Raw genomic sequence first — 24,181 nt, forward strand, 5'->3', positions numbered from 1 at the left:
ATGGTTAATATCCTACCAATATTACACATTAAAAACCCAGATAACACAATTTTAGGAAAATAATATAAAAAAACAACATCACCATTTCACGTTCCCGGCAAAACACCTTCTACTTTCAGTTTTACGTGTGCCAAATATTACTAGGAGAGAGCCTTATATTATATCGGTGTATATGCGTCAAAAGCGTGTAATGTTATGTCCTTCTTACTAGGACATAACAAAGGAGTCGGTCTGCATATTTCAATTTTCATGTAATAAAAGTGTTAAGAAAGGTTTTTAGTGAACATTTAATACTAGATAATAGATATAATTGAGTTTTGTGATTCTGCTAAATAATAAACCATAAGAATGGCCAAAGAATGCCTCAAACACGTGGATTTAACATTAAATACGTAAGTTTTGAACAACGTTTTTTGGGATTTTTAATGGGTATTTTTGTAAGCTAAAAAGATAATTTATAAGTTTAATAATCCCTTATTCGTGCTATATAATGCATTAGTGCTAAAAATGTCACATCAATTAATAATTTGACTACAAAAATTGCATAGCTTTTACGTGTGTTTACGGATTCATATTACTTGAACTATAGTTTATCGATATCATGAACGAAATGACTTTCTTTTCTGTATTATAATGTGCTTCAAAATGATCGACAAATAGAAATATTCAAAAAATAAATGCACACTACTTGTATGCAAATAAGCACAAAATGGCCACGCGATGACGGGCTAAGATTACATCTATACTATAATACTTAATCTATGCCAGATACAGTGTCTATATTTGGCGCGGACTAGGTAGGCTTTTTGGAATCTACATAAAATCGTAACACTGCACGGTGACCTTGATTCCTGGCGCTTCAAAATGGTCCAAAAGTTATTAATATATGCTGATAAGGCAAAAAAAATAAGAAAATATTATGTACCTATGTATTTTTTTTACCTTACCAACGAATAAGTTAAAAAAATTATATTGATTGACTGTCAGTTGTCACTGTCAGTGATAAGGAATTTGACATCTCACATCTGATAAATGTGACATTTCTACATATTTTCGCGTTCTGCATGTGTTTTTATTATTAAAATTGCTGTTTTTTTGGTTACTAAAATAATCAATAACACGTGGTTTTTTGTATTTTTATAATAAATACAAATTTTCGCAACTTTGCAGTAAGTTAAAGTCTTTTGTCTCTATATATAATGTTGTTTTTAGCAACATCGCTGAATGTGTGTCAGAAACATAATATTTATCTATTTTGACCGCTATGTTTATTATTCTGTTCTACATTACCTTTTTAAATGATTGAACTTTAGTAATATATTACTTTTTTACATTTGCAGTCAGCAAAAACAAGATGGTAGTCTTTACTTGTGGCCACTGCGGGGAGTCTGTCAACAAACCAAAAGTTGAGAAGCATTATTTGACCAAATGTAGGAATCGCAGCCCTAACCTATCCTGTATGGACTGTTTCAAGGACTTCTTGTAAGTTATCTAATAAGAAAACTATAGTAAATTTTTTAAACAGTGTTGCTATTGTTTAAATTATAAAATAGAAGGCCATGAAATATGTATTCACACATCAAAATGCCTGACTTTCATTGGTTAAAATTAATATAGCTACATTGTCTGTTTATGTAATATACAATTTTATCCTGATAGATTTTGTATAATATGCACTATTTGTCTGTTTATGTAATATACAATTTTATCCTGATAGATTTTGTATAATATGCACTATTTGTTGGTAAGCTGCAAGGCCAGTTACGCTGGCAAAACTCACAAAAAACTTGTAACTGAGCCAACTATTACTTTATATTAATGAGTTTGGTTGAGCAGAGAGTCACCCGTATGAAATTTTTTTAGTATAAAATTTAATGTTCTTGCACTTAAGCAATAGAATATAGATACTTTGATATTTTCAAATCTTGAAAAAAAAACTATTAAGTACTAGTTTATTTTATTAAAATTAAAAGTAAAATGAAAAAAAATTTATCACAGAATATGTTTCTTTTTTTACAGGGGCAATGAATATGAATCTCATACTAAGTGCATAACTGAAGAAGAGCGTTACTCCGGAAAAGGTTTTCAAGCTAAAGAGAAGAAGGGTGAGAAGAAACAAAGTGCATGGGTTGAGATGCTGCAAGATGTCCTTGATGAGCAGAAGGATGCCTCCAAAAACGTACTTAGAATCATAGAAACAATAAGCAAACACAATAACACACCTAGGAAGAAGCCAAAATTCATTAACTTTGTAAAAAATGTTTGCGGACATAAAACTAATCCTAAAGATATCGACCAAGCCTGGGATTTAATATCTGTGAAACTAGCTGCTCTGTCCAATAATAATAATAAACAAAATGGTACTGAAGCCAAACAAAATGGTGATGCTACAAATGGAAATTCTGATGAGAAGGAAGAAATAACAAATGGAGATACAAAATTAGATAAAACTGCCAAAGAAGTACAAAGCACAAATGAGGATGAGAAAGTTAATGGTGATGCGGAAGAGACTAAACCTGAGAAGCTCACAAAGAAGCAACGAAAGGAGGAAAAGAAACGAAAGAAGTATGAAGCTGAATTACAGAGTGCAGCTGAAGTCCAAGAAGAGAATGTGGAGGAAACTAAGGTGGAGGAAGTAGGGAAGAAAGGTAAGAAGAACAGAAACAAATCAGAATCTAACTCCAATGAAGAAGTAGTTGAAACCGAAGGTGGGAAAGGTAAAAATAAGAAGCGCAAACGTCAGGATACAGTGCAATCGAATGTTGAAGTGAATGATAAGATTGCCAATATTGAGAATGAACCTGTCAAGCCTAAGGAGACAAAGAAGAAACCAAAAACAGACGAGGAAATTGAGGCCGAAGCTCTCTGTCTTCATGACCAGAATGTGGCTAATGGAGAAGCCGCAGAGAAGAATGGCAAATTTAATTGGCACTCTGTAATCATATCAGTTTTGCAGAAGAAAGGGAATGAACTGCCCTTCAAGAGGTTGCAAAAGAAAGTTCTTTCGGAGTATTCGGAATATACTGGTGATGAAGTAGATGATAGAATCGCTGATAAATTCATTAAAAAGCTAAAGAGTGCCCCCAATGTCAGAGTGGACAAGAATAGGGTACTCCTTCTAGAAGACTAAGTGTAGATTTTTCCATTTTTACTATTATATTATTATAATACATGTTTTATGGACTGAAATTTAAGTATTGTAATAAATACTCTTTCTGTAACTGCCAAAATATTGATTTATTTAAATTCTATAATACTATCTTTAAACAATATCTAAATATTATCTACCCTTAAAATATTGCAGGCTACAGTGCTACAAGCCTTCTTAGCGTCAGTTCCATATTTAGGGCCGCGCCACACCGGAATGGCAGCGGCGAGGCGAGCACTTTCAGTGTCATACGATTTTAAACTTTATCTTCATTATTGTAATACGTAGTATCGCTTTTGAACTGAGAAGTCTACGGCCGCCCGTGGCCGCTCGTGGCCGCTGGCGGCCGCCAGAGGCCGCTATTTCTCAAGCGATACTATGTATTACAATAATGAAGATAAAGTTTAAGATCGTATGACACTGAAAGTGCTCGCCTCGCCGCTGCCATTCCGGTGTGGCGCGGCCCTTATACCGCTTTAATAGGAAACATGCAGGAACTATAATAGGTGGCAGCATATTATATCATGTAAATAACGACGTGTTTTGGATTGACGACACATGTTGGCAGCACCACGTTCCCTAGCCCTCAATAGTTATTGCCCGACTGAAATCAGGAGAACCGCAATGAAAATGCAAAATCTGGTCATTAGACAGAGCAATAAATGTACCTAATACGCTTACCTTTATCCTCTCGTTTGCTTAAATAAGCAATAATAGTAAAGATAAGAGAAAAAATATGCTTTTATATCTGTTAAAACAAAATCTGTGGTTAAGACTTAGGAACGAAAATATCGAACTTATTTTTAGGGTTCCGTAGTCTACAAGGAACAATCAGGTACATTAGGTACCGTATCTGTAATTCGGCATGAATGCACATATTAATGGTGCCGACAAAATGGTATATAAAATCTTTAAAAAATATTTTTTTTATGGGACCTCCCCTACACATCAAGCGGGGATGAATTTTTTTCGTTGGATAGGTTTTAAAAATATTACGAGTATTCATAATTTTCCGATTTAGGGTTCCATTTGTGAAATATGAAGTTTTAAAGTGGAAAAAATCGTTAGAGTCTAGTGTCCCCCCTTCTACCAGCTAAACGGTTGCTTCTAGAAGTGAAAAAAATCACGAGAGTAGAAAATATTATGAATTTAAAAGGAAAACTATCACGGCTAAGGAGACTTCATAATATGTTATTGATATAGTCGATCAACTAAAAAAATGAATTCGGCGAAGTACCTATATAGGAATTTTTCGTTCAAATTGCTTTTAACGTAACTGAGATGATGTTGTTACTAATAGACTGTTGCGCGTGGCCCGACACGCACTTGTTTTATTTTATTTTAGCTTGTATACGAACTGCAAAGTGCAAACCTTCAAGAAGGAGAGCATATTTCCCCTTAAAAAGCCGGCAAAGCACCAGCAACTCTTTTGATATTGGCGACGGTAATTGCTTTCTGTCACGTGACCCGTTTGCTTGTTTGGCTCCTTGCTTGCATAGTTTATAGGCAAATGTAGAACCTACACAATATGGTTATTGGTTGGGTTATGTCTGCCACACGTGTTACGTAACACGGACTAAATATAACCCAACCAAATAACGTAGGTGCCTATAAATATTTTTTTCTGAAGGTAATCCTTTCGCGTTTTCAGCCGACCACCAATTTTCGGTCGGTTAGCTTTCCGTTCATATCCCCATAGCGTCCCATCAGGCACGAACATTACGACGATCAATCACTCTTTATTCATCAGTTTTCCGACGTTATTTCGTGTTCTACATAGTCTAAAGTATGATTAATGAAGAAGTTAGCTGGAGGCTAGGGATGGGCCAAATCGATTGGGATTTTCCAAATAAGTATTGAATTAAAGACGATATTGAGTGTCTAAATACACTAGGCCGAAGTTACGCGGCGTAATTTCCGCATGATTATGTCTGCTATGTTAAACACATACAATACATACGGACGGAATGAACGCGACCACACGCGACGTAATAGTATGTCATCGGTAACTTAAAATACATTGCAAGCGGAATTCGGCATAGTGTGTTTAGACACTGATATTTCAATTTCAAATTTTTTTTTATTTGCAACCAAGTACATATATAAATCAACATACATTGACGAAATATACAACTTATGCCTTGTTCGGGCGTTTGCAAAACAATTACAAAATTATAATTATTAATTATTATTATTCAAGTATATAGTATATAGATATTCAGCGGGCTACAAATCCTGTGATGGAATGTTTTCAATTTTCATTATCTTTTAAGTATCTACAAGCTGTAACAAACGTAAGTGATAATACTTTAGGGTGTGTATGAGTAGGTACCATATTATATCGTGATCGCTGTGAAAGTATCAGTGCCGATAACTTTTTTACTTTTGTATGGCAGTGATTCTCGGGGCTAAAACTCGAAATTGGTTGGAACGTTTTGAAACAAGCTTGAAAGACAGTTTAAAATTAAATCACTTGGCACATCCCTAGGCTAAATTGAAGTGAGTGACTCGGCTACCAATATAAAATCAACGATTCATCATAACTTATCTAGGTTGTCACTTTATACTTACCATATTAACGTAAGTTCCAGGTATATGCGAAGGCATATGACTTAATATTGTTATTGTTACAATAGGTACTTAAGTTTTCAGTTTTCAGCCTTTCCCAAAATGGGCGATAACGCCCCCTTGTGGGCGCTGAAGGTCTAAAGGGGGGCGGTGTGTAGAGACTTGGGGGGGATTTATTTCATCTGGATGCATTTCAAATTGAGACAATGGGGGCGCTAAAACATATTTTTTTCTCAAAGTAGACAGAAATGGTTGGGAACCCCTGCTATAGACAAACTAGATGACACTTGCAAATGCATCTTAGTTGTGTCTAAATTAGTTTTATCGCAAAATAAGCATTTTTCCGGCATTTAAAAAAGTATCCTAGGTACTTTCTCGTGCCCGTATGGCCTCGAGAAGGGCCTGCTGGTGACAAGCAGCCACGCGCACGCAGAGCCGCAGAAAGAAAGCTCGCGCGTCCTCGCACTCCTGCGTGCGAAGAGTGGAAGAGTATAGACGGGTTTTAGTGGGTAGGGCTGCGGTAAATTCACCATCTTTACGGCCGCAGCTAGTCCTACGTACCGGGGGAGTTGTCCCCAAACGGCATGCGCAACAGCATTCCCCGTCTCAAAAAAAAAAAAAGAAAAAAAAGGTCCTTTCTCGTTACTGAAAGTATCTCCATACCCAGCAAAATCGATTAGGCGGTTTAAACGTGAAGAGGTAATGATAGACGGACACATTTCATTCATCATTTTTGTCGCTTCCATTTTTAAACAACAGAAGTTTTACTCCATAATAAGCTATCGCCATTTGATTCATACTTCCCACTTATTTGCGCCCGAAGAAGTTTTATTACATTTCTTTCGTAATAAAAGTATTGTACTTTTGAAAGATGGCGCGATTCTTGTTCTTCAAACTTTCGGGTCCATTGTACAGTGATCATATTGAGTGACTATTGTTGGGCCTTTGAATACCTGTTTATAGAAAATCAGAAGGCCTTACGAAACTTCCTCATCCTTTTTATTTTTAGGTAAGGAAAGGAAATATAAGTTTTAATAGATTTCTTAAGATATAACATGTCTATAGTTTTGTTTATTACCAGAATATTATGACATCCGTAAATCTGTCTCATTTATCTCACGAGAACCGTACATTTTTACGCAACAAAAACTGCTATTTTTTGTGTCGTTTACCGTGTCTCAAAGTATCAATATCTACTAGATAATAATATAAGTGCCAAAGTATCAATACTAATATTAAAAATGCGAAGGTGTGTCTGTCTGTTCCCTCTTCACGCCCAAACCGCCGAACCAATTTTGATGTTTAGAATGGAGATACTTTGAGTCCCGTACTTTTTCTCCCGTATAATTAATGTGCAGTTCCCGGGCGATATACGAATTTTGGCGCAAAGGAGTTGCGAATGTTATCTAGGGGCCACAGCCACAAAACGCCACTACCGGCATAATATATTTCCTGTAGTTTTACATTTTATATGGACTCGCCGCACACGGTTGAAGTTGGTGACCGCCACACGCTACAATCGTCGCGGCTCGCTTCTTCTGGCCCGCACCGGCCACTAAACGCCGCACAAACTTAACCTTATTTTTTAATAAATTGAAAAAAAAAGTAGCAGCCACCGACCGCAAGTGGCGACCATCGGCCACTGTTGCGCGCTTCAGCTACTTTTGTGGCCTTTTCTTGATTCTTGTGGCGGCGTTTGTGGCTGTCGCGTGTGGCCCGTGTGCGGCGACACTAGTAGTAAAGATAATAATATTATAACGAAAGCTAATAATAAACAAGATGTTGAAGATTTGATAACCCGAAGCACGCAGCGTTTATGGACCATTTTGGACGCAATATCGTCATATTATTAACATTAGCTTGTTATACAACACATCATAAGAATCTTATGGTCCTCTTATACTGAAACGATAACTGCAACACTGCTTAACCCATCAATCCCCAAGCGAAGCGGCAGCCGGCTGCCACGATGGAGGTATTAAACCGCTATATAAATTGTGATGAAATTTGGTAGAGTGGCGGCAAAGATCAAGTTTAAATTTAAGTTAGGATATTTAAAGAGTATATTCTATGTCCTGTCTCGGGACTCAATATACCTGCTGATTATACAATATACAGTGCGTCCCCACTCCCTATCAAAACCGGCGCGGCGTCGTCACCGTGCCACGACACGACACATTCACCGTGACACGTTGCGACGCCGCTCCGGGTCACGGGAGCGCGAGCGCTCCTATTCAGGGTTAGGGTGAAACTTCCGAACAAAAATTGCGGCCCAAACTTAAACGAGGCATATGAAAATACCTATTAAAGTCGCGTCAAGCAAATGTTGTCCTGTCCACAGTGTGCCTGTCCACATCTCCACGTCACGACGTCGTCAACATGGAACGGTGCGGTAGGCAGGGTACGTTGACGTGACGTGTAAATTTAAGTCAACGTTACGCAAAAATGCACGCCTTTTTTCTTCTCTTTCTCCGTTTTTAACAATAGCAAAAGCAGAATACGTATTGTGCGGTCCACGTCTAGATAAGTAGTGAAGAATGTAGCAGTCTTACAAGGCATGGCGACGTACAATGTTGCTATAGCCTATATCATGATGTGCATTCTACGTTACGTTAACGTTTTGCACGTCACGTCAACGGTCAACGTTCCGTGCCACGTTACCGCACCGTTCCACGTTGATGACGTCGTGACGGGGAGATTTATTAATCAAACCGTTCGCGGCACCGTGTCACGGTGGCGGCGTCGTGTCGTGGCACGGTGACGACGCCCGCGCCGCCGCGCCGTATTTGATGGGGACGTGGCCATACAGGAGTCGATGAAAATAAAGATATTACTTGTGTAGGCGTGCGTGATACAGTAGTTTTTGACTTGTGTGCGTAATAGTGGTCCCTCGTCTGCGGGTCTAATCCGGGCAGTAATGTTTTAAGTTTGACAGCGTGACGTGTCCCCAGCCCCAACGTAATCCTGAGTGGGGATTTACGTCAGCACCTTGCAGGGGCGTATCTAGGTGGGCGCACGGGATCAGTAAACCATATTACTTTACCTATTGTCTAACGGTCGTTCCCAATATTTGATCTATCTCTGGTTTTGCCCTACTAGAGATAGGAATAGCTCAGATTAGACATTAGAGACATATATTTTATGTCAATTGTGAGCTATTCCTATCTCTAGTAGGGCAAAACCAGAGATAGATCAAATATTGGGAACGGCCGTTAAGAGTAAAATATATATCCGTTAGCAATGACATAAAGGATACGAAATACAATGGTTTGTCATTAATTATCTGACAAATCTCATAGGCAAGCACAAAGTATTCTAAAGCATTATAATAATAAACAAAATGACGCCCGCAACTCCGTTGCGGCAAAATTTGTTTATCTCGGGAACGAGGAATGTATGGTACATTTTTTAGGGTTCCGTACCCAAAAGGTAAAAACGGGACCCTATTACTGAGACTTCAATGTCTGTCTGTCTCCAGGCTGTATCTCAAGAACGGCAATAGCTAGATTTCTGAAATTCAAATCACAGATTGTGTATATTTGCTGCCGCTGTAACATCAAACACTAAAAATAAAACAAATTAAATATTTAAGGGGGGCTCCCATACAACAAACGTATTTTTTTTTAATATTTTTTGCTCGATATCAATAATGGCAATAGGTACGCACTTGAGATGTTCACAAAATTTTCAATTATATGTGTACTTTAATAATTAATAAAATAAATAATTAAGTGAGGCTCCCATACAAAAAACATTTTTTATCTATTTTTGCTCTATAATTGTACGGAACCCTTCGTGCGCGAGTCCAACTCGGATTTGGCTAATTTTTTCGGGATAAAAAGTATCCTATGTTCTTTCCCGGTACTCAAAGTATCTTCGTACCAAATTTCAGTAAAATCAGTTTAGAGGTTTGGGCGTGAAGAGGTAAAAGACAAACATACTTACGCATGAATAATATTAGTATGGATTCTCAGCACGCGTCGATGCTCAAGGAACAGCCCTCAGTAACCAGCTACCACCTAATGTTAACTAACCTAACCTAAAAAAATAAAAAATAAAAATAAAAATGTTTATTTCAGACCGGAGTCCATAAGCTGTTAGTAAATACAATAATTATTTTATTACAAACTATGTTAGTACTCAGGAATTATATAATTAGTTAAAATATCTACGTGGCCTACCAGCAGCACTGGGCACGTAAACATGAATATGCACCCAATGACGCATGATTGGACACTCTACTTTATCGCTTATCACCCTAAGAATAGTGTTGGTGCTTGCGCGAACTCTGCTCATCAAAGAAGCTACTCGCTTTCTTATGACGGCTTGAAAGCCATCAGTGTGAGTTTGAGCAAACATATTTGACGCGCTGCAGAATCGCGGAAGCCTCAACATCACTCTTAGTGCATTATTATATTGGACTCGGAGAGCGTTGTAAGCCCGCTGCGTGTAGTCAACCCACAGATTGCACGTATACATAGATTGACAAAAAGCTCTGAAGAGAGTTAATTTAACTTCTTTACTACATCGTGCAAATCTGCGGGCCAACATGTTGCATCGGACAGCCATCGCCCTCCGTTCCCTTTCAATGTCACAGTCGTCTTTCAAGTCCTCAGTCACCATATGGCCAAGATACTTGAAAGACGACACCCTAGTAAGAGCCCCTCCATTCAGAGTTACAGTTGGCACCGAGTCTAAGTTACAACCTTTAGTTTTAAATATAACCAGCTGGCTTTTCTTAACGTTGTAGACGAGGCCATGTAACAATGCGTATCTCTCGCACACACCAATCAATCTCCTTAGAGCCGAGATTGATGGACTCAGCAACACCATATCGTCTGCGTAGCTAATGCTATTGACAATATGGCCGTCAAGGGAGCATCCGACCTGTGTATTGCTAAGTTCATCAATCAATTCATTCACATAGAGATTGAAGAGCGTTGGCGAGGACAACCCACCCTGTCTCAGTCCACAGTCCAACGTATATTCATCGGACAAGTGTCCAAGCCACCTGACCTGGTTTGTCTGATGCCCGTACCAGTATTTAAATAGTTTAACTGTGTCAGATGGAACACCACACTTGGACATTTTAGACCAGAGGACATCATAGCAAACCAGATCAAACGCCTTCGACAGGTCCAGAAAAGCACCATACACACATGTTTTTCTGCTGGTATAATACTTGATGATATGTTTAAGAGACAGAATTGCACATTCTGTGGACAGCTTTGGCCTAAACCCAAACTGTGCATCGTGTATGTCAAGATGTTGTTTAAGTTGTCTCTCAAGCAAACCATCAAGTACTTTAGCCGTAACAGTGGCTAGTGAGATAGGTCTGTAATTGGCCTTATCAGAAATATCTCCAGTCTTGTTTTTAACCACTGGTACTACAATTGTCCTCATTAGTTCAGTAGGCAGATAGGAGTGCCTTTTACAAATAGTAAATAGCACTCCTAAAAGCCTCGGTATATGAGGACCCGCGTGATGAAAATGCTCAATGCTGAGGCCGTTGTGTCCTGGGGACTTCCCTCTTGTCATTTGTTTAATAGTCATTTAAACTTCTTTTATGAAGATAAAAAAATTTAAAACCGACTTCCAAGGTAAAAACAATAATAACATCCTTATAATATGAACTAAAAAGTATTAAATAATTTTTCCTATCTAATAGTGCCTTTTTCCGAATTCGGCTAAACCTCAACTATTTCTGTACTCAATCTTACAAACCTACCCCAATTTATTTGACAAGCTACTGCAAAAGAAAGTCGACGACTCCTATTTCTGGGTGTTGTGGTCTAAGTTCCGACCTAACCTAACCTACTTTTGGACTTTCTGGATTGTGTTTGTTTTTGTTTTGGCGGGGGGCTGCGCCCCCCCGTCCCGTCCCCCCCCCCCTTCGGTATCCGTGGCGTAAGTAGTTAAGTAAGACCAACTCATCACAGCCTTGAGATGCCTTAAAAATACTTCATAAACATCAGAAAACAGATGATCTTATCTGAAGATTACGAAAATCTCAAATGCGAATTTCTTCTAAACGGAGAGTTTACTGGCGGTGGAAACGGTAAGTAGGAGTTTTTCTCACCCAAAACAATCCTCCTTAACCCATGTCACCAACATTTAATTGACGTAGGTTCCTAAACCTTTTTCTAAGTATTTTCGCCATACTAACAAGGGTCACATTTCAGCCGACAGGGGTTGATTTTTGAGAAAAGTTTATTTGAGCTTTCTTACTCCCCTTGGCGCCAAGTCCAACCCAAATGTGTGTCTTACGCTCTGGAGTAAAGGTTGAATTGGTTACTTATGTTCAATTTTGTGCTACTTGAAATATTATTTATTTTGAAACAACGTTAAGTATATTTTTTGTATTAAAATCGCTTTCAAATGTACCAAATAAATAAGGAAATAACGTGATGACTGATGATATTTTATGGTGTTGTGTGTATATTGTATCCATATACAACCATGTGAGTTGTGACATTGGTGACCCTGATATGGTAGTGATGATGATGATGATGATGATGATGATGATGAATGTAATTTGCATAGTAGCATATGCTTTCAGTTCTTAAAACAACGCCTAAGCCCCCAAACTTGTATCTATAAGGAATCCGGAGTTCTCTTAGTATCTTCGGAACCATAGTATACCTTGGTGCAAAATCTTGCGTTTTGGTAGCATATGCTTAGGATGCTTCTCATAAAACCAAAATCACCATATGTTTCCATATAAATTTTGAGGAGTTCCCTCGATTACTCATGGATCTCATCATCAGATCACCACTTTTGTGAAAATGGGACCAAATTGGAGTAAAACCTAATATAACAAAACAAAAAGTTTGAAAATCGGTTCACAAACGGCGGTGTAGTGGTTGAACATACAAAAAAAAATATCCACAGCCGAATATATAACCTCCTCGTTTTTTGGAAGTCGGTTAAAAATTATCATTTTTCCTTTATCTTATTAGCAAAAATCTAAAAAACTTTACCATCTATATTATATTTTATAACAACACTAGCTGTCCCGGCAAACGTTTCTTTGCCATATAAAGTATTTCGCCCGTATTATTTTACTGAAGTGACTAAAAAGTATGTCACCATGGCAACATCCATCGCTATCCCGTCGCACTAACAGTGGTCGCCGTCAGTCTCGAGTTGTAATAATTTACTATTATTTATTCAACAAACGCACTTATCAATATAAAAAGTAACCAGTAGCCGATTCTCAGACCCACTGAATATGCATATAAAATTTGATTAAAATCAGTAAAGCCATTTCGGAGGAGTACGCGGCCTAACATAGTGACACGAGAATTTTATATAATAAGATAAATTCAATTCTTTAGGTAGGCTTTACTGTTTTTTGTGTTGAGTGTTGAACATCTCTCTTTTCTTTGGAAGTAGTTTAAGACCCTTCGGGACCATAACTTACCAAGCTATATGCATAAGGCCGCGATAGCTCAAAGATAAATAAAAGTATGAATGTTTAAAGAGGCCCCCAACGAAAAGGGCCCTTTAATTCATAATGCGAGTCGAAGTGCGTCCCTGTATTTTCTCCGAAGACATTTCACGAGTTATCTTACATATTTTAACGCTTCCATATTTTCTCACTTGCTAATAAAAAGTTCCTTAATGTATATGTTACTGTTTGAACTGCAGTAAATCCTAAGATTTTCTAGTAAAACCTAAGATCTACCAATTCCTAATGGTAAAAGTCCGAAAAGGTTTGCGATACGAACTTTTACCACCATATAGTTAGTAGATCTGAGGATTTACGTTTAAGGCATGGTATATCATGTTGAAAAAAAACGGCCAAGTGAGAGTCAGACTCGCGCACGAAGGGTTCCGTACCATTATAGAGCAAAAACAGGCCAAAAATTGTGTTTTTAGTATGGAAGGCCCCCATAAATCTTTATTTTATTTTAATATCATTATAAATTATTAAAGCGGTATTAGCCATGCTTCGGCACGAATGGGCCGGCTCGAACGGAGGAAAAAAATCGTCGTAATTATTAGAAATACTTACATTTACCAACTCGTGTCGGTAAATCCTAAGATTCTCACACTCATATCTTAAGATTAACCGAAGTTCGAGCTTCTACAGTAACATACATACATGAAATTCGAAATATTTTATTTACGTAGTAACTATTTAATCTCTGGTTTTACTCTTGCCGTAAGATTTGCTAACGTACCAGCAAGATCAAAATCTTTTTTATCCATACTAATATTATAAATGCGAAAGTGTGTCTATCTTTTACATCTTTACGCCCGAACCGCTGAACTGAATTGAGATTTTGTATGGAGAATGGAGATACTTTGAGTCTCGGGAAAGGACGTAGGATGCTTTTCACGGAAAAATGTATTAAAGTTTTTAGACAGTTGCAAATACAAAAAAGTAACTTCCAGTTTTATTAAACAATTGAAAATTCTATATGTACTTACTATATTTCATAATTTAACTTGTAGTCTGTAGAGTGTCCACTGTCCACAATATACCTCATATAATTTTCAATTTATGAGGTATAGTGTGGTAATTAACGCCTCCGTGGTCTAGTGGTATAGAGCGCGGCTCTTGACTCGGAGGTCGTGGGTTCGATTCCCGCGTTGGAAACATGTTATTTCCAAGTTTGGTTAGGACAATGCAGGCTGATCACCTGATTGTCTGACAAGTAAGATGATCCATGCGTCGGATGGGCATGTAAAAAGTCGGTCCTGCGCCTGATCTCCCGCCAGTCGTGTCGGTCGTCCGTCCCACTGGGTTATGAGAGTAAAGGAATAGAGAGTGCTCTTGTGTACTGCGCACACACTTGGGCACTATAAAAATTACTCCTGCGTAGCTGGCCTGGTTTCAATGAAACCGGCCACCGTCACCGAAACCGGTGTGGGAGCTATTATTATTATATTATAATTTTCAATTGGTAGGAAAGTAATAAAAAATTCTCATAAGCGCTTGTTTATTACGTTATTTACATAAAACAGAATATTGTTTCTATTTCTAATACATTTCCGTGTATTTTAATTGCTAGGTCAAGAGTTATTAGCCACCCGCATAACGTCTCTATTCCTAGCACTATTTCTGTTTAGGGTTCCGCAAAAATATACTACAACTTTTCAAAGTAAACACTGAAACGTAAAGACTGATGGAGATTTTAAAGTAGGTATGTATAAGCTACTGTATGGTTCCACTCACTAAAATCTTGCGGCAACAATGCACCTGACCCTAACTTGACTACTTAAACCTAGATCTCAAAATCTGTAATATCTAAAAAACTGATTTTTTACACAAGTAACTTCAGTTCATGAAGATTAATTAATGCTCAAGACGAAATTACTGAAAAAATGCTCGATGGTTTCTTTTTTACAAAAACCTTGTTTTAGACACATTTTTGCTTGGATCTTCGAAGTTTGCTGTCTTTTCTTTAAATTTTTTTTACATCTAAAAAGGCATTGATAAAACCTAAATTGGCTCAAAACACTTTTTTCATAATCATTATAGTTCGTCTTTTATTCAAGCAAAACTAACTTGGAGATGATTCCGCGTCGTCCTTATTCACCTGGCATATGAAAGACGTGAGTGTGAAGAGAGAAGGACGATGCTTGATTTTTTGCTCAGTTTTTCTTAAATAGTGTTTTTTTTTAATTTATAGGTTTGATTTCGATGCTTTTGGGTCGGTACAGTCGAAGGTTTTATCAAAATTGGGCTCGATGTAACTCCTTTCAGAAAATTCCGTGTTTGGTTTCTTGTTCCACTTGGTTCGAAGCTCCTTCCAAGAAATTTCTTAGTATTGGGCTCCTGTTGCACTTAAAAAATTTAAAATATGCGTCTTTGTCACGTTGCAATGTAAATACTAAATAGTGTCTGACGTGGGAGAGCCATGCTTCGGCACGAATGGGCCGGCTTGACCGGAGAAATACCACGGGCTCACAGAAAACCCGAAAAAAAAGTGAGTGAGTTTACCGGAGGCCCAATCCCCTACCCTCTTCCCTTTCCTACCCTTTACCCAATTCCCTCGTAAAAGGCCGGCAACGCACCTGCAGCTCTTCTGATGCTGCGAGTGTCCGTGGGCGACGGAGGTTGCTTTCCATCAGGTGACCCGTTTGCTCGTTTGCCCCCTTATTTCATAAAAAAAGTGTCGATCGGCCATCTATGTAATTAATTTTTCTGACGGTAATATCATTGTTACGGTCACATGTAATAGCGAGCATTGGAAATTGGGATGCAGTGGAATACACTCAATTGCATTTCAGAGCATTCCAGTTATTCCAGTGACAATCCAGCGCTTTTACGTGGGAGAGCCATACTTCGGCACGAATGGGCCGGCTCGACCGGAGAAATACCACGTTCTCACAGAAAACCGGCGTGAAACAGCGCTTGCGCTGTGTTTCGCCGAGTGAGTGAGTTTACCGGAGGCCCAATCCCCTACCCTATTCCCTTCCCTCTCCTCCCCTATTATCTTCCCTTCCCTTCCCTAACCTCCCCTATTACCCTATTCCCTCTTAAAAGGCCGGCAACTCACCTGCAGCTGATGCTGCGAGTGTCCATGGGCGACGGAAGTTGCTTTCCATCAGGTGACCCGTTTGCTCGTTTGCCCCCTTATTTCATAAAAAAAAAAGCGCTGGATTGCATCACTGGATTTGAATAATGTCACACACCCATACGGAACCTACCTGTCCCGACTCGTGCTTGACTGATATTTTATAGGGCGTTATTAAACAGGGGTGGGAGGGGGTAGATCGGGGGTAGATATACTCTGTTTGTTTTATGATAAGAGTTTTTTCATGTAACCTGTGTATGACATTAATGTTTTAATGTCGAATTAAGGTTATTATATTTTCAGAATTTCCGTAAAGGAATGGTGGAATTTGAGGTAGTTCGGCTGGGTGAATATGTCGCAGTTATCTGGTTCAATCTGCTATTTCATTGAATGACTAGCGCGTTCATTGAATGACACCATTTAATTGAATAACAATCGTCAATCAACGTTTGAGGTGACGCCGCGTTAAAGTAAAATATCGTTTTGGATATGTTTTAGATCGTTTATTTTCTATGAGAGGCCAGCCCGGCCTCTCATAGAAAACAAGAAATGGAACAGCAAGAAATCGAAAGGGCGTAAGCGACAAAATGGTTTTTGTCGCGTAATTTAAAAATCATAAATATATTTAATTTAAGCTATGGGCAAATTATAGTGTATGCTTAAACTAATATATGTACAAATTTTGGAAGCTTAAATCACTCTCAACTGTTGGCAAAATCAGAATCTCTGTTTTTATAGAAGTATTTTTGATTAATTATTCCGTGTCATAAAAGTTGACCAATCGTGTTATGCTGTGGGTAATTCAAAGATAACATTTATAACGTCTTTTACACTACTAACAACATCCTCTCAGTAACGTTCAAAGGAATTTGAACGAAAAGTTCCTTTATACTTCGCCGAATACATTTTTTACTTGATCGACTATTACTAAATAACTTATGAAGTCTTCTTAGCCGTGATAGTTCTCCTTTTGAATTCAGCATATTTCCTACTCTCGTGAACACTTTTTCACATTTCTAGAAGCAACCGTTTAGCTGGTAGAAGGGGGGACACTGGACTCTAACGATTTTTTCCACGTTAAAACATCATATTTCACAAATGTATCCCTTAATCGGAAAACAATCTATGAATACTCGTAATATTTTTTAAAAACCTATCCAACGACACACCACACGGTGGAGTGGGCGCGAAAAAAAATTCATCCCCGCTTGATGTGTAGGTCCCGTAAAAATATATTTTTTAAATTTTATATACCATTTTGTCGGCACCATTAATATGTGCATTCATGCCAAAGTACAGCTTTGTAGCTATAGCCTCTGAGCAAAACCGCGGACAGACAGACGGACAGACGGATGGATAGACCGAAACTATAAGGGTTCCTTGTTGGCTACGGAACCCTAAAAATGAATGATTTTTTTTTAGTCTCGATGAAATTTTAGCCTTGATTCTTGAAATATTCGTAGAAGTCCGGGGAAACTTATTGGAGCTTAAAGAAGGAGGGAAGTGATACGAAATTCATCAAATCGTCTAGTTATTTAGATAATAATTATAGAAAAGACATGATATTTTAACACAGTATTTTAATATTTTAGCAACTTATTCGCATCTAGAATGTCGAATAATCTAGAAACATTGTTTTATTATTTCTTTAGGAAATACCTCTAGCTTACAAAATATAGAAGTATTTTCTAAAGCGTTTGTTATTTTCAAAGCCTGTATGTGGTGTGAAGTGCCTGTAAAGTCGTGAATAAATTGTCAGCTTTTTCGCCACATTTTATCCTTTTTACTAGCTCACCCGGTAAACGTTGTTTTGTCGTATACTTTATACTACGTATATTATACATACTAGCTGTCCCGGTGAACTTCGTGTCACTTTAAAACTTCCCTGGACTTCTACGAATATTTTAAGACTAAAATTAGTCCAATCCGTTCAGCTGTTTTCGAATTTTAGCGTTACTAACACAATTGACAATCCATTTTTATATATATATATAGTATACATATTATTCCTCTTGAAACACTCTATCAATAAAACAATTGCACCAAAAACTGTTGTATAGTTTTAAATACCAAAGCATAATATTATAATAATATCGAGAAAAACAAGCAAATTGTATTTGTAACTTCAGAGCCCCAAAAGGCTTGTAAAACACATTTTAATTAAAAATATAATTGTGTCAAAAGGTTTAATAGCGGGTGAGCTCACAGATTTTAATTTGTGTGGAATCTGGAATGAAATTATTTAAATTATCACGTTACCGGCTATCGAATGACAAAATGGCGTCGTTCACAAAATGGCTGCCTTTTGAATTTTGTCAATAGCCGTGTTGAATTCTCTAGACTCTAGAGGCTTTTCAATTTTTGTGATGTTTTTAGCGGGAATGTTATTAGTATAAATTCTAAAATCCGTTTTTATGACGACAAAATCTTGTAATTTATAATTCTCACGTCACGGTGTTTATTATAATCAGAATACCCCAAAACCGCTGGACCGCTGTTGTTGAAATTTTATTTGCTTATCGGGTATCATACCTGATAATATCTTAAGGTCAGGTACACGGGACAATTATCGTAACGATTTATCTCCTCGATGTTAAAATCGAACGACAAATTGTACGTGTGTAGCAATATCGCAAACGATTTTACGTTCAAAATATTGATTGGACGATTTTTTTGACGATCGATCGAAACGACAAATTGTCCCGTGTTTACGGTCTATGCTCGGTCGGAAGATCTTCCTTTGGACATTTCAATCATTTTGCCCTAACGTACGTAGCAAAACAACGTTGCCGGGTCAGTTATAATATATTTTAAGGACATAACGAGGCAAAAATCAAAATGCTAGTTTAACGTTGTTAGTGGCGGCCGAAAAGGAAGATCTTCCGACCGAGCGTGGTGTTATGCTCGGTCAGGCCGAAGCCCACTGACGTCATTTCAGACGTTATATATATCTTGCCGTTCTACGAAACTTCGATAGCGCGATGCAGGAATGTTAGGCGAAATGTGGGTACCGCCACATCACTCCCCCCCGAAGACCTGTGGTATTCTTCGATGCGCTTGTGTTGTCAGGTGTGGGCCGAAGCTACGCGTGCAATGACCAGGAGAGGGACCCCGTGCTCTGCTTGTTGACCGGTCGTTGTAGCCTATGGCTGCCCCGTTCAAGCCAGACACGGGTTCGACCGGTGCGGAAGCCTAACGAGGCTTATAGTCGAGGCGACCCGGTTATGCTTGATGTCTGCTGACGTGGTGCGGAGGGGCGGGGAGTGTTGACGATGATTAATGTCCAGAAGGATGCGTGTTCTTGTCGGTGGTCACCAATTTAACGTTGTTCGTGGCGGCCGAAAATGAAGATCTTCCGACCGAGAGAGATAGCATGCTCGGTCAGGCCGAAGCCCATCACGTCGGGGTCACCAATTTAACGTTGTTAGTGGCGGCCGAAAAGGAAGATCTTCCGACCGAGCGAGATAGCATGCTCGGTCAGGCCGAAGCCCACTGACGTGATTTCAGACGTTGTATATATCTTGCCGTTCTCCAAAACTTCGATAGCGCGATGCAGGAATGTTAGGCGAATTGTGGGTACCGCCACATCACTCCCCCCCGAAGACCTGTGGTATTCTTCGATGCGCTTGTGTTGTCAGGTGTGGGCCGAAGCTACGCGTGCAATGACCAGGAGAGGGACCCCGTTGTTCTGTTTGTTGACCGGTCGTTGTAGCCTATGGCTGCCCCGTTCAAGCCAGACGCGGGTTCGACCGGCGCGGACCTCCAACGCGGCTTATGGTCGAGGCGACTCGGTTATGCTTGATGTCTGCTGACGTGGTGCGGAGGGGCGGGGAGTGTTGATGATAATTGATGTCCAGAAGGATGCGTGTTCTTGTCGGTGGTCACCAATTTAATGTTGTTAGTGGCGGCCGAAAAGGAAGATCTTCCGACCGAGCGAGGTGTTATGCTCGGTCAGGCCGAAGCCCACTGACGTCATTTCAGACGTTATACGAAACTTCGATAGCGCGATGCAGGAATGTTAGGCGAATTGTGGGTACCGCCACACTAGCTTTAAAATATTGATTGGATCATTAAGATTGGGTCAACGTTCTTTGTCTCTATTTCGAACACAAACGAAGTGAATTAGAAAATTGGGTTGGTGTAATGAATCTGTAATAATAAAACAAAACAAGATAGCGGAAGATGTCATAGCTCTATAGGAAACTAATACAATTTTACAAGGATCTTTTGGCATTCAGATGACATTGTCTTGGGTTCGTGTCTTTGTTTCGTGGTTATTATGCACCCGCTCTTCGATAACGTGACACTTTACGACGAGGTAGCATTAGTTCCAGAAGTCATCGAACGCCAAAAAATTCCTGTCAATATTAACGTGTTGTCTATGTTACAACGAGCCAGCTAACTGGACGTCTAGGCCTATGCATTAAAAGCGTTTAAAAACTGCATTTACGTATTTCTTAAAATATAATTTGCTACTTGGTGCAACTATTTTCTTGATCGTTCATTTTGATCTATCCATCGTCTTGTTGGCTAACCAATTCAACTAAATGGCCGGGACATCTACAAATAACTAAGTCTATGGTCGTACTTGTGTCTGTAATGAAGTCTGTTATAATTATTAAATATGTTGTTTAAGCATCTATCGGTTTCAATACTAATTGCCACTTATTTTAAGCTTAATATTATTCTAGAATAATAATTAAAATAGAGGATTATTATAATACGTAAGGGTAAATAAACTGCCACAATTATTATTTTAGACGTTGCCCGAAACTTTGTCTTTTGACGTATAAGAAAGTTAATTTATATTAATTCCCGGATTTCAAATTACCCTTATACGGTAGCGCATCGCGCGAGGTAGCACTTAAGTTAACTACAAGCGTAGGTAACGTAGCACTTCGTAGCGAAGCATAGGCAACGTAGAAGTTCGTAGCGAAGCGTAGGCAATGTAGCACTTCGTAGCGAAGCGTAGGCAACGCAGCACTTCGTAGCGAAGCGTAGGCAACGCAGCACTTCGTAGCGAAGCGTATGTAACGTAGCACTTCGTAGCGAAGCGTAGGCAACGTAGCACTTCGTAGCGAAGCGTAAGCAACGTAGCACTTCGTAGCGAAGCGTAGGCAACGTAGAACTTCGTAGCGAAGCGTAGGCAACGTAGCAGTTCGTAGCGAAGCGTAAGCAACGTAGCACTTCGTAGCGAAGCGTAGGCAACGTAGCACTTCGTACCAAGGCGTAGCAACGACCTATCTTTTAGAGGCTTATTAGGCATCAGTATTCGAAGTAACATAGGACACATTATATATATATTTTTTTAAATTAAAATATATTTTTGGCATTAATTGACGAGCATGTAAAAATATGTAAAAAAAAAACAAAATATAAGAAAGAATTTTTTAAAAATTACAGACCTATTAGGTGTAAATTAGAAACGTTTGCTTCCCAGAAATATAATTTTTATATAACCTTGTTATTTATATTGTAGTAGTTATTTGAAAATCATAGAATCACGATAGAAGCGACTGACAGATCTAGCTCTAGACTCTAGAATCCAGATCTAGAGCAATTTCCCGTGAATGGTGCAGACGTCTTTCGTATTAATACACCGTTCAGGGAATGCCGGCTTTGGATTATACCATTTATATTCGATATTATACGGTCTTGCATAATATATCGCAGTCATCTGGTTGAATATACTATGTTTGTTGTGTTTGTAGTGTCATTGTAGTGGTAGTGTCAACTACTTGTCGAGCTGGGGGGTGAGCCAAAATATTTTCGTTTTCGCTTCGTTATAGAATCGCCGATGAAAATGTATGGAATTGACATAAGCGTTCGTTACTATGACGTTGAGGTTCTACTCGTCTAATGTTAATTCCATACATTTTGATCGGCGATTCTATAACGAAGCGAAAACGTTAAAGTTTCGGCTAAATGGCCTGGCCTTTTTAACCGACTTCCAAGGAGGAGTAAACGGCATAATTAACGACTTGGAGAGTTGTAATTTAGTCATTCAATTAAATGGTTGCATTCAATGAATTCGCTGGTCATTCAATTAAATGGCAGATTCAACCAGGCGATGACGACATATGAATTATTCGACTTCAAACAGCTTGTAGATGAAATCTTGTACAGGGTGTTTAAAAACTAAGTGATATAATACTTTATGGCTGCGCTACACCGGAATGGCAGCGGCGAGGTGAGCACTTTCAGTGTCATATGATTTTAAACTTTATCTTTATTATTGTAATACATAGAATCGCTTGAGAAATCGCGGCCACGAGCGGCCACGAGCGTCCACGGGCGGCCGAAGACTTCTCAAGCGATACTACGTATTACAATATCTCAAAATCATTTAATTTCACTTCATATGACACTGAAAGTGCTCGCCTCGCGCCGCTGCCATTCCGGTGTAGCGCGGCCCTTATGGTGTGTAGAGCTCTTGTGAAAATAGCAGCGCCGAAAGAGTTAAACAAAGGATTGTTTTGAAGTTTGAACCATCTGAAAATGATGAGGAATAATGACATTTTTATGTGCCCAATAATTGAGTTCATCTACAAAATGTAGAACATTTTAGGGTAGCGTCATTTTGTGACGTTATACCTGTAGTGTTGTGAAAAGTCGCAAAACAATAGCTTCATAATCTAAACTAATATTATGAATGTCTGTCTGCCTATCTGTCTGTTACCTCTTCTTGCCCAAACCACTGATCCAATTATGCTGTTTGGTATGGAGATACTTTGATTCCCGGGAAAGGACATACGATACTTTTTATCCCGGAAAACTATAATGTTCTCGCGCAATAAACAGATTTTGGCGCAACGGAGTTGCATGCTTCATCTAGTATTAAATACAGGGTGTAACAAAACTTTCTGATATTATTTTTGGGTGTGTATTTATAGACTTGGCTGTGAAAGTAGAGCGCTGAAAAAGTAACTTTTTTTTGTGTTTTGTATACGGCGGGCGCTTGCCCATACAAATCACAAAAAAAATCTTACTCGTTCAGCGCTGCTACTATCACAGTGAACTCTATACTAGGGACACATACATTTGTTTTGTTACTCTTTGTATAAAATAAGTTACACCAGGGGGGTAAGCTAAGATTTTTCTTTATCGCTTTGTTATAGAATCTCCGATTAAAATGTATGGAATTGACATAAGACGAGTCGAACGTCAACGTCATATTAACGAACGCGTCAATTCCATAGATTCTGAGCGGCGAATCTATAACGAAGCGATAACGAAAAAGTCTTGGCTAAATGGCCTGTTTTAAACAACGTTGAATATTTTTTTCATAATGGCCATCGAATATATTCTGATGATCTCCATCACTCGTTTCTAAATATAGTCTGTCGTTTCAGAGTAATGGACGTCGTTTGTAATTTTATAAATTGTTCCCATTTTTTACCGCAAAACGATGAGGACGTAACGTCATATTTTACATTTTTAAGCTGAGGCGAATTTGCAAGCGACCTTTAAAGCAGCTTTTTCATTTTTAGGGTTCAGTACTAAAAGTGATAATAACGGAACCCTTAACGTTAAAAATAAATAAATTCTTAACAGGGAAGAAAGTCAAAACATTGTTATTTTAATCTTCATGCTAAGTTTCAAAATCTGAAACTACTAACAGATACAGCTGACTAACCTTGTTTTAGCATCGTTTTAAGGGTTCCGTACTCAAAGGGTAAAAACGGGACCCTATTACTGAGACTTCGATGTCTGTCCGTCTGTCTGTCTGTCTCCAGGCTGTATCTCAAGGTCCGTTACAGCTAGACTTTTGAAATTTTCACATATTGAGTATTTCTGTTGCCGCTATAACAACAAATACTAAAAACCAAATAAAGTTAATATAACAAAACTGATTTTTTTGGCCTTTTTGGCTCGTAATCCATAATGGCAACATATAGACACTTGAAATTTTCACAAAATCCTCATAATTTATATG

General features: G+C 38.6%; 1 protein-coding gene and 1 long non-coding RNA gene across 2 annotated transcripts; one reads left to right on the top strand and one right to left on the bottom strand.

Moving 5' to 3' along the window:
* Window positions 1–1,022: 1,022 nt before the first annotated feature.
* Window positions 1,023–3,230, top strand: LOC121737752 (cell growth-regulating nucleolar protein). The gene is made up of 3 exons (XM_042129439.1): window positions 1,023–1,169; window positions 1,341–1,482; window positions 2,020–3,230. Exons 2-3 carry the CDS (start codon window positions 1,355–1,357, stop codon window positions 3,128–3,130), a joined length of 1,239 nt encoding a protein of 412 aa, XP_041985373.1. The 5' UTR covers window positions 1,023–1,169; window positions 1,341–1,354; the 3' UTR covers window positions 3,131–3,230.
* A 4,155-nt stretch (window positions 3,231–7,385) lies between these two features.
* On the bottom strand, window positions 7,386–23,923 carry LOC121737776. The gene is made up of 3 exons (XR_006037188.1): window positions 23,914–23,923; window positions 9,736–9,745; window positions 7,386–7,447 (listed from the first exon to the last, which is right to left on the bottom strand). It is a non-coding gene; the product is annotated as an uncharacterized LOC121737776 (long non-coding RNA).
* Between the last annotated feature and the right edge of the window lie 258 nt (window positions 23,924–24,181).

This window comes from Aricia agestis, chromosome 21 (assembly GCF_905147365.1).
Source record: "Aricia agestis chromosome 21, ilAriAges1.1, whole genome shotgun sequence".
Taxonomy (NCBI): domain Eukaryota; kingdom Metazoa; phylum Arthropoda; class Insecta; order Lepidoptera; family Lycaenidae; genus Aricia; species Aricia agestis.

Bases quoted from the DNA above. Each gene is read 5' to 3' on its own strand.
- LOC121737752 (XM_042129439.1), top strand. From the start codon at position 1,355: ATGGTAGTCTTTACTTGTGGCCACTGCGGGGAGTCTGTCAACAAACCA. The intron at 1,483-2,019 runs GTAAGTTATCTA...CTTTTTTTACAG, and splicing joins GACTGTTTCAAGGACTTCTT to GGGCAATGAATATGAATCTC.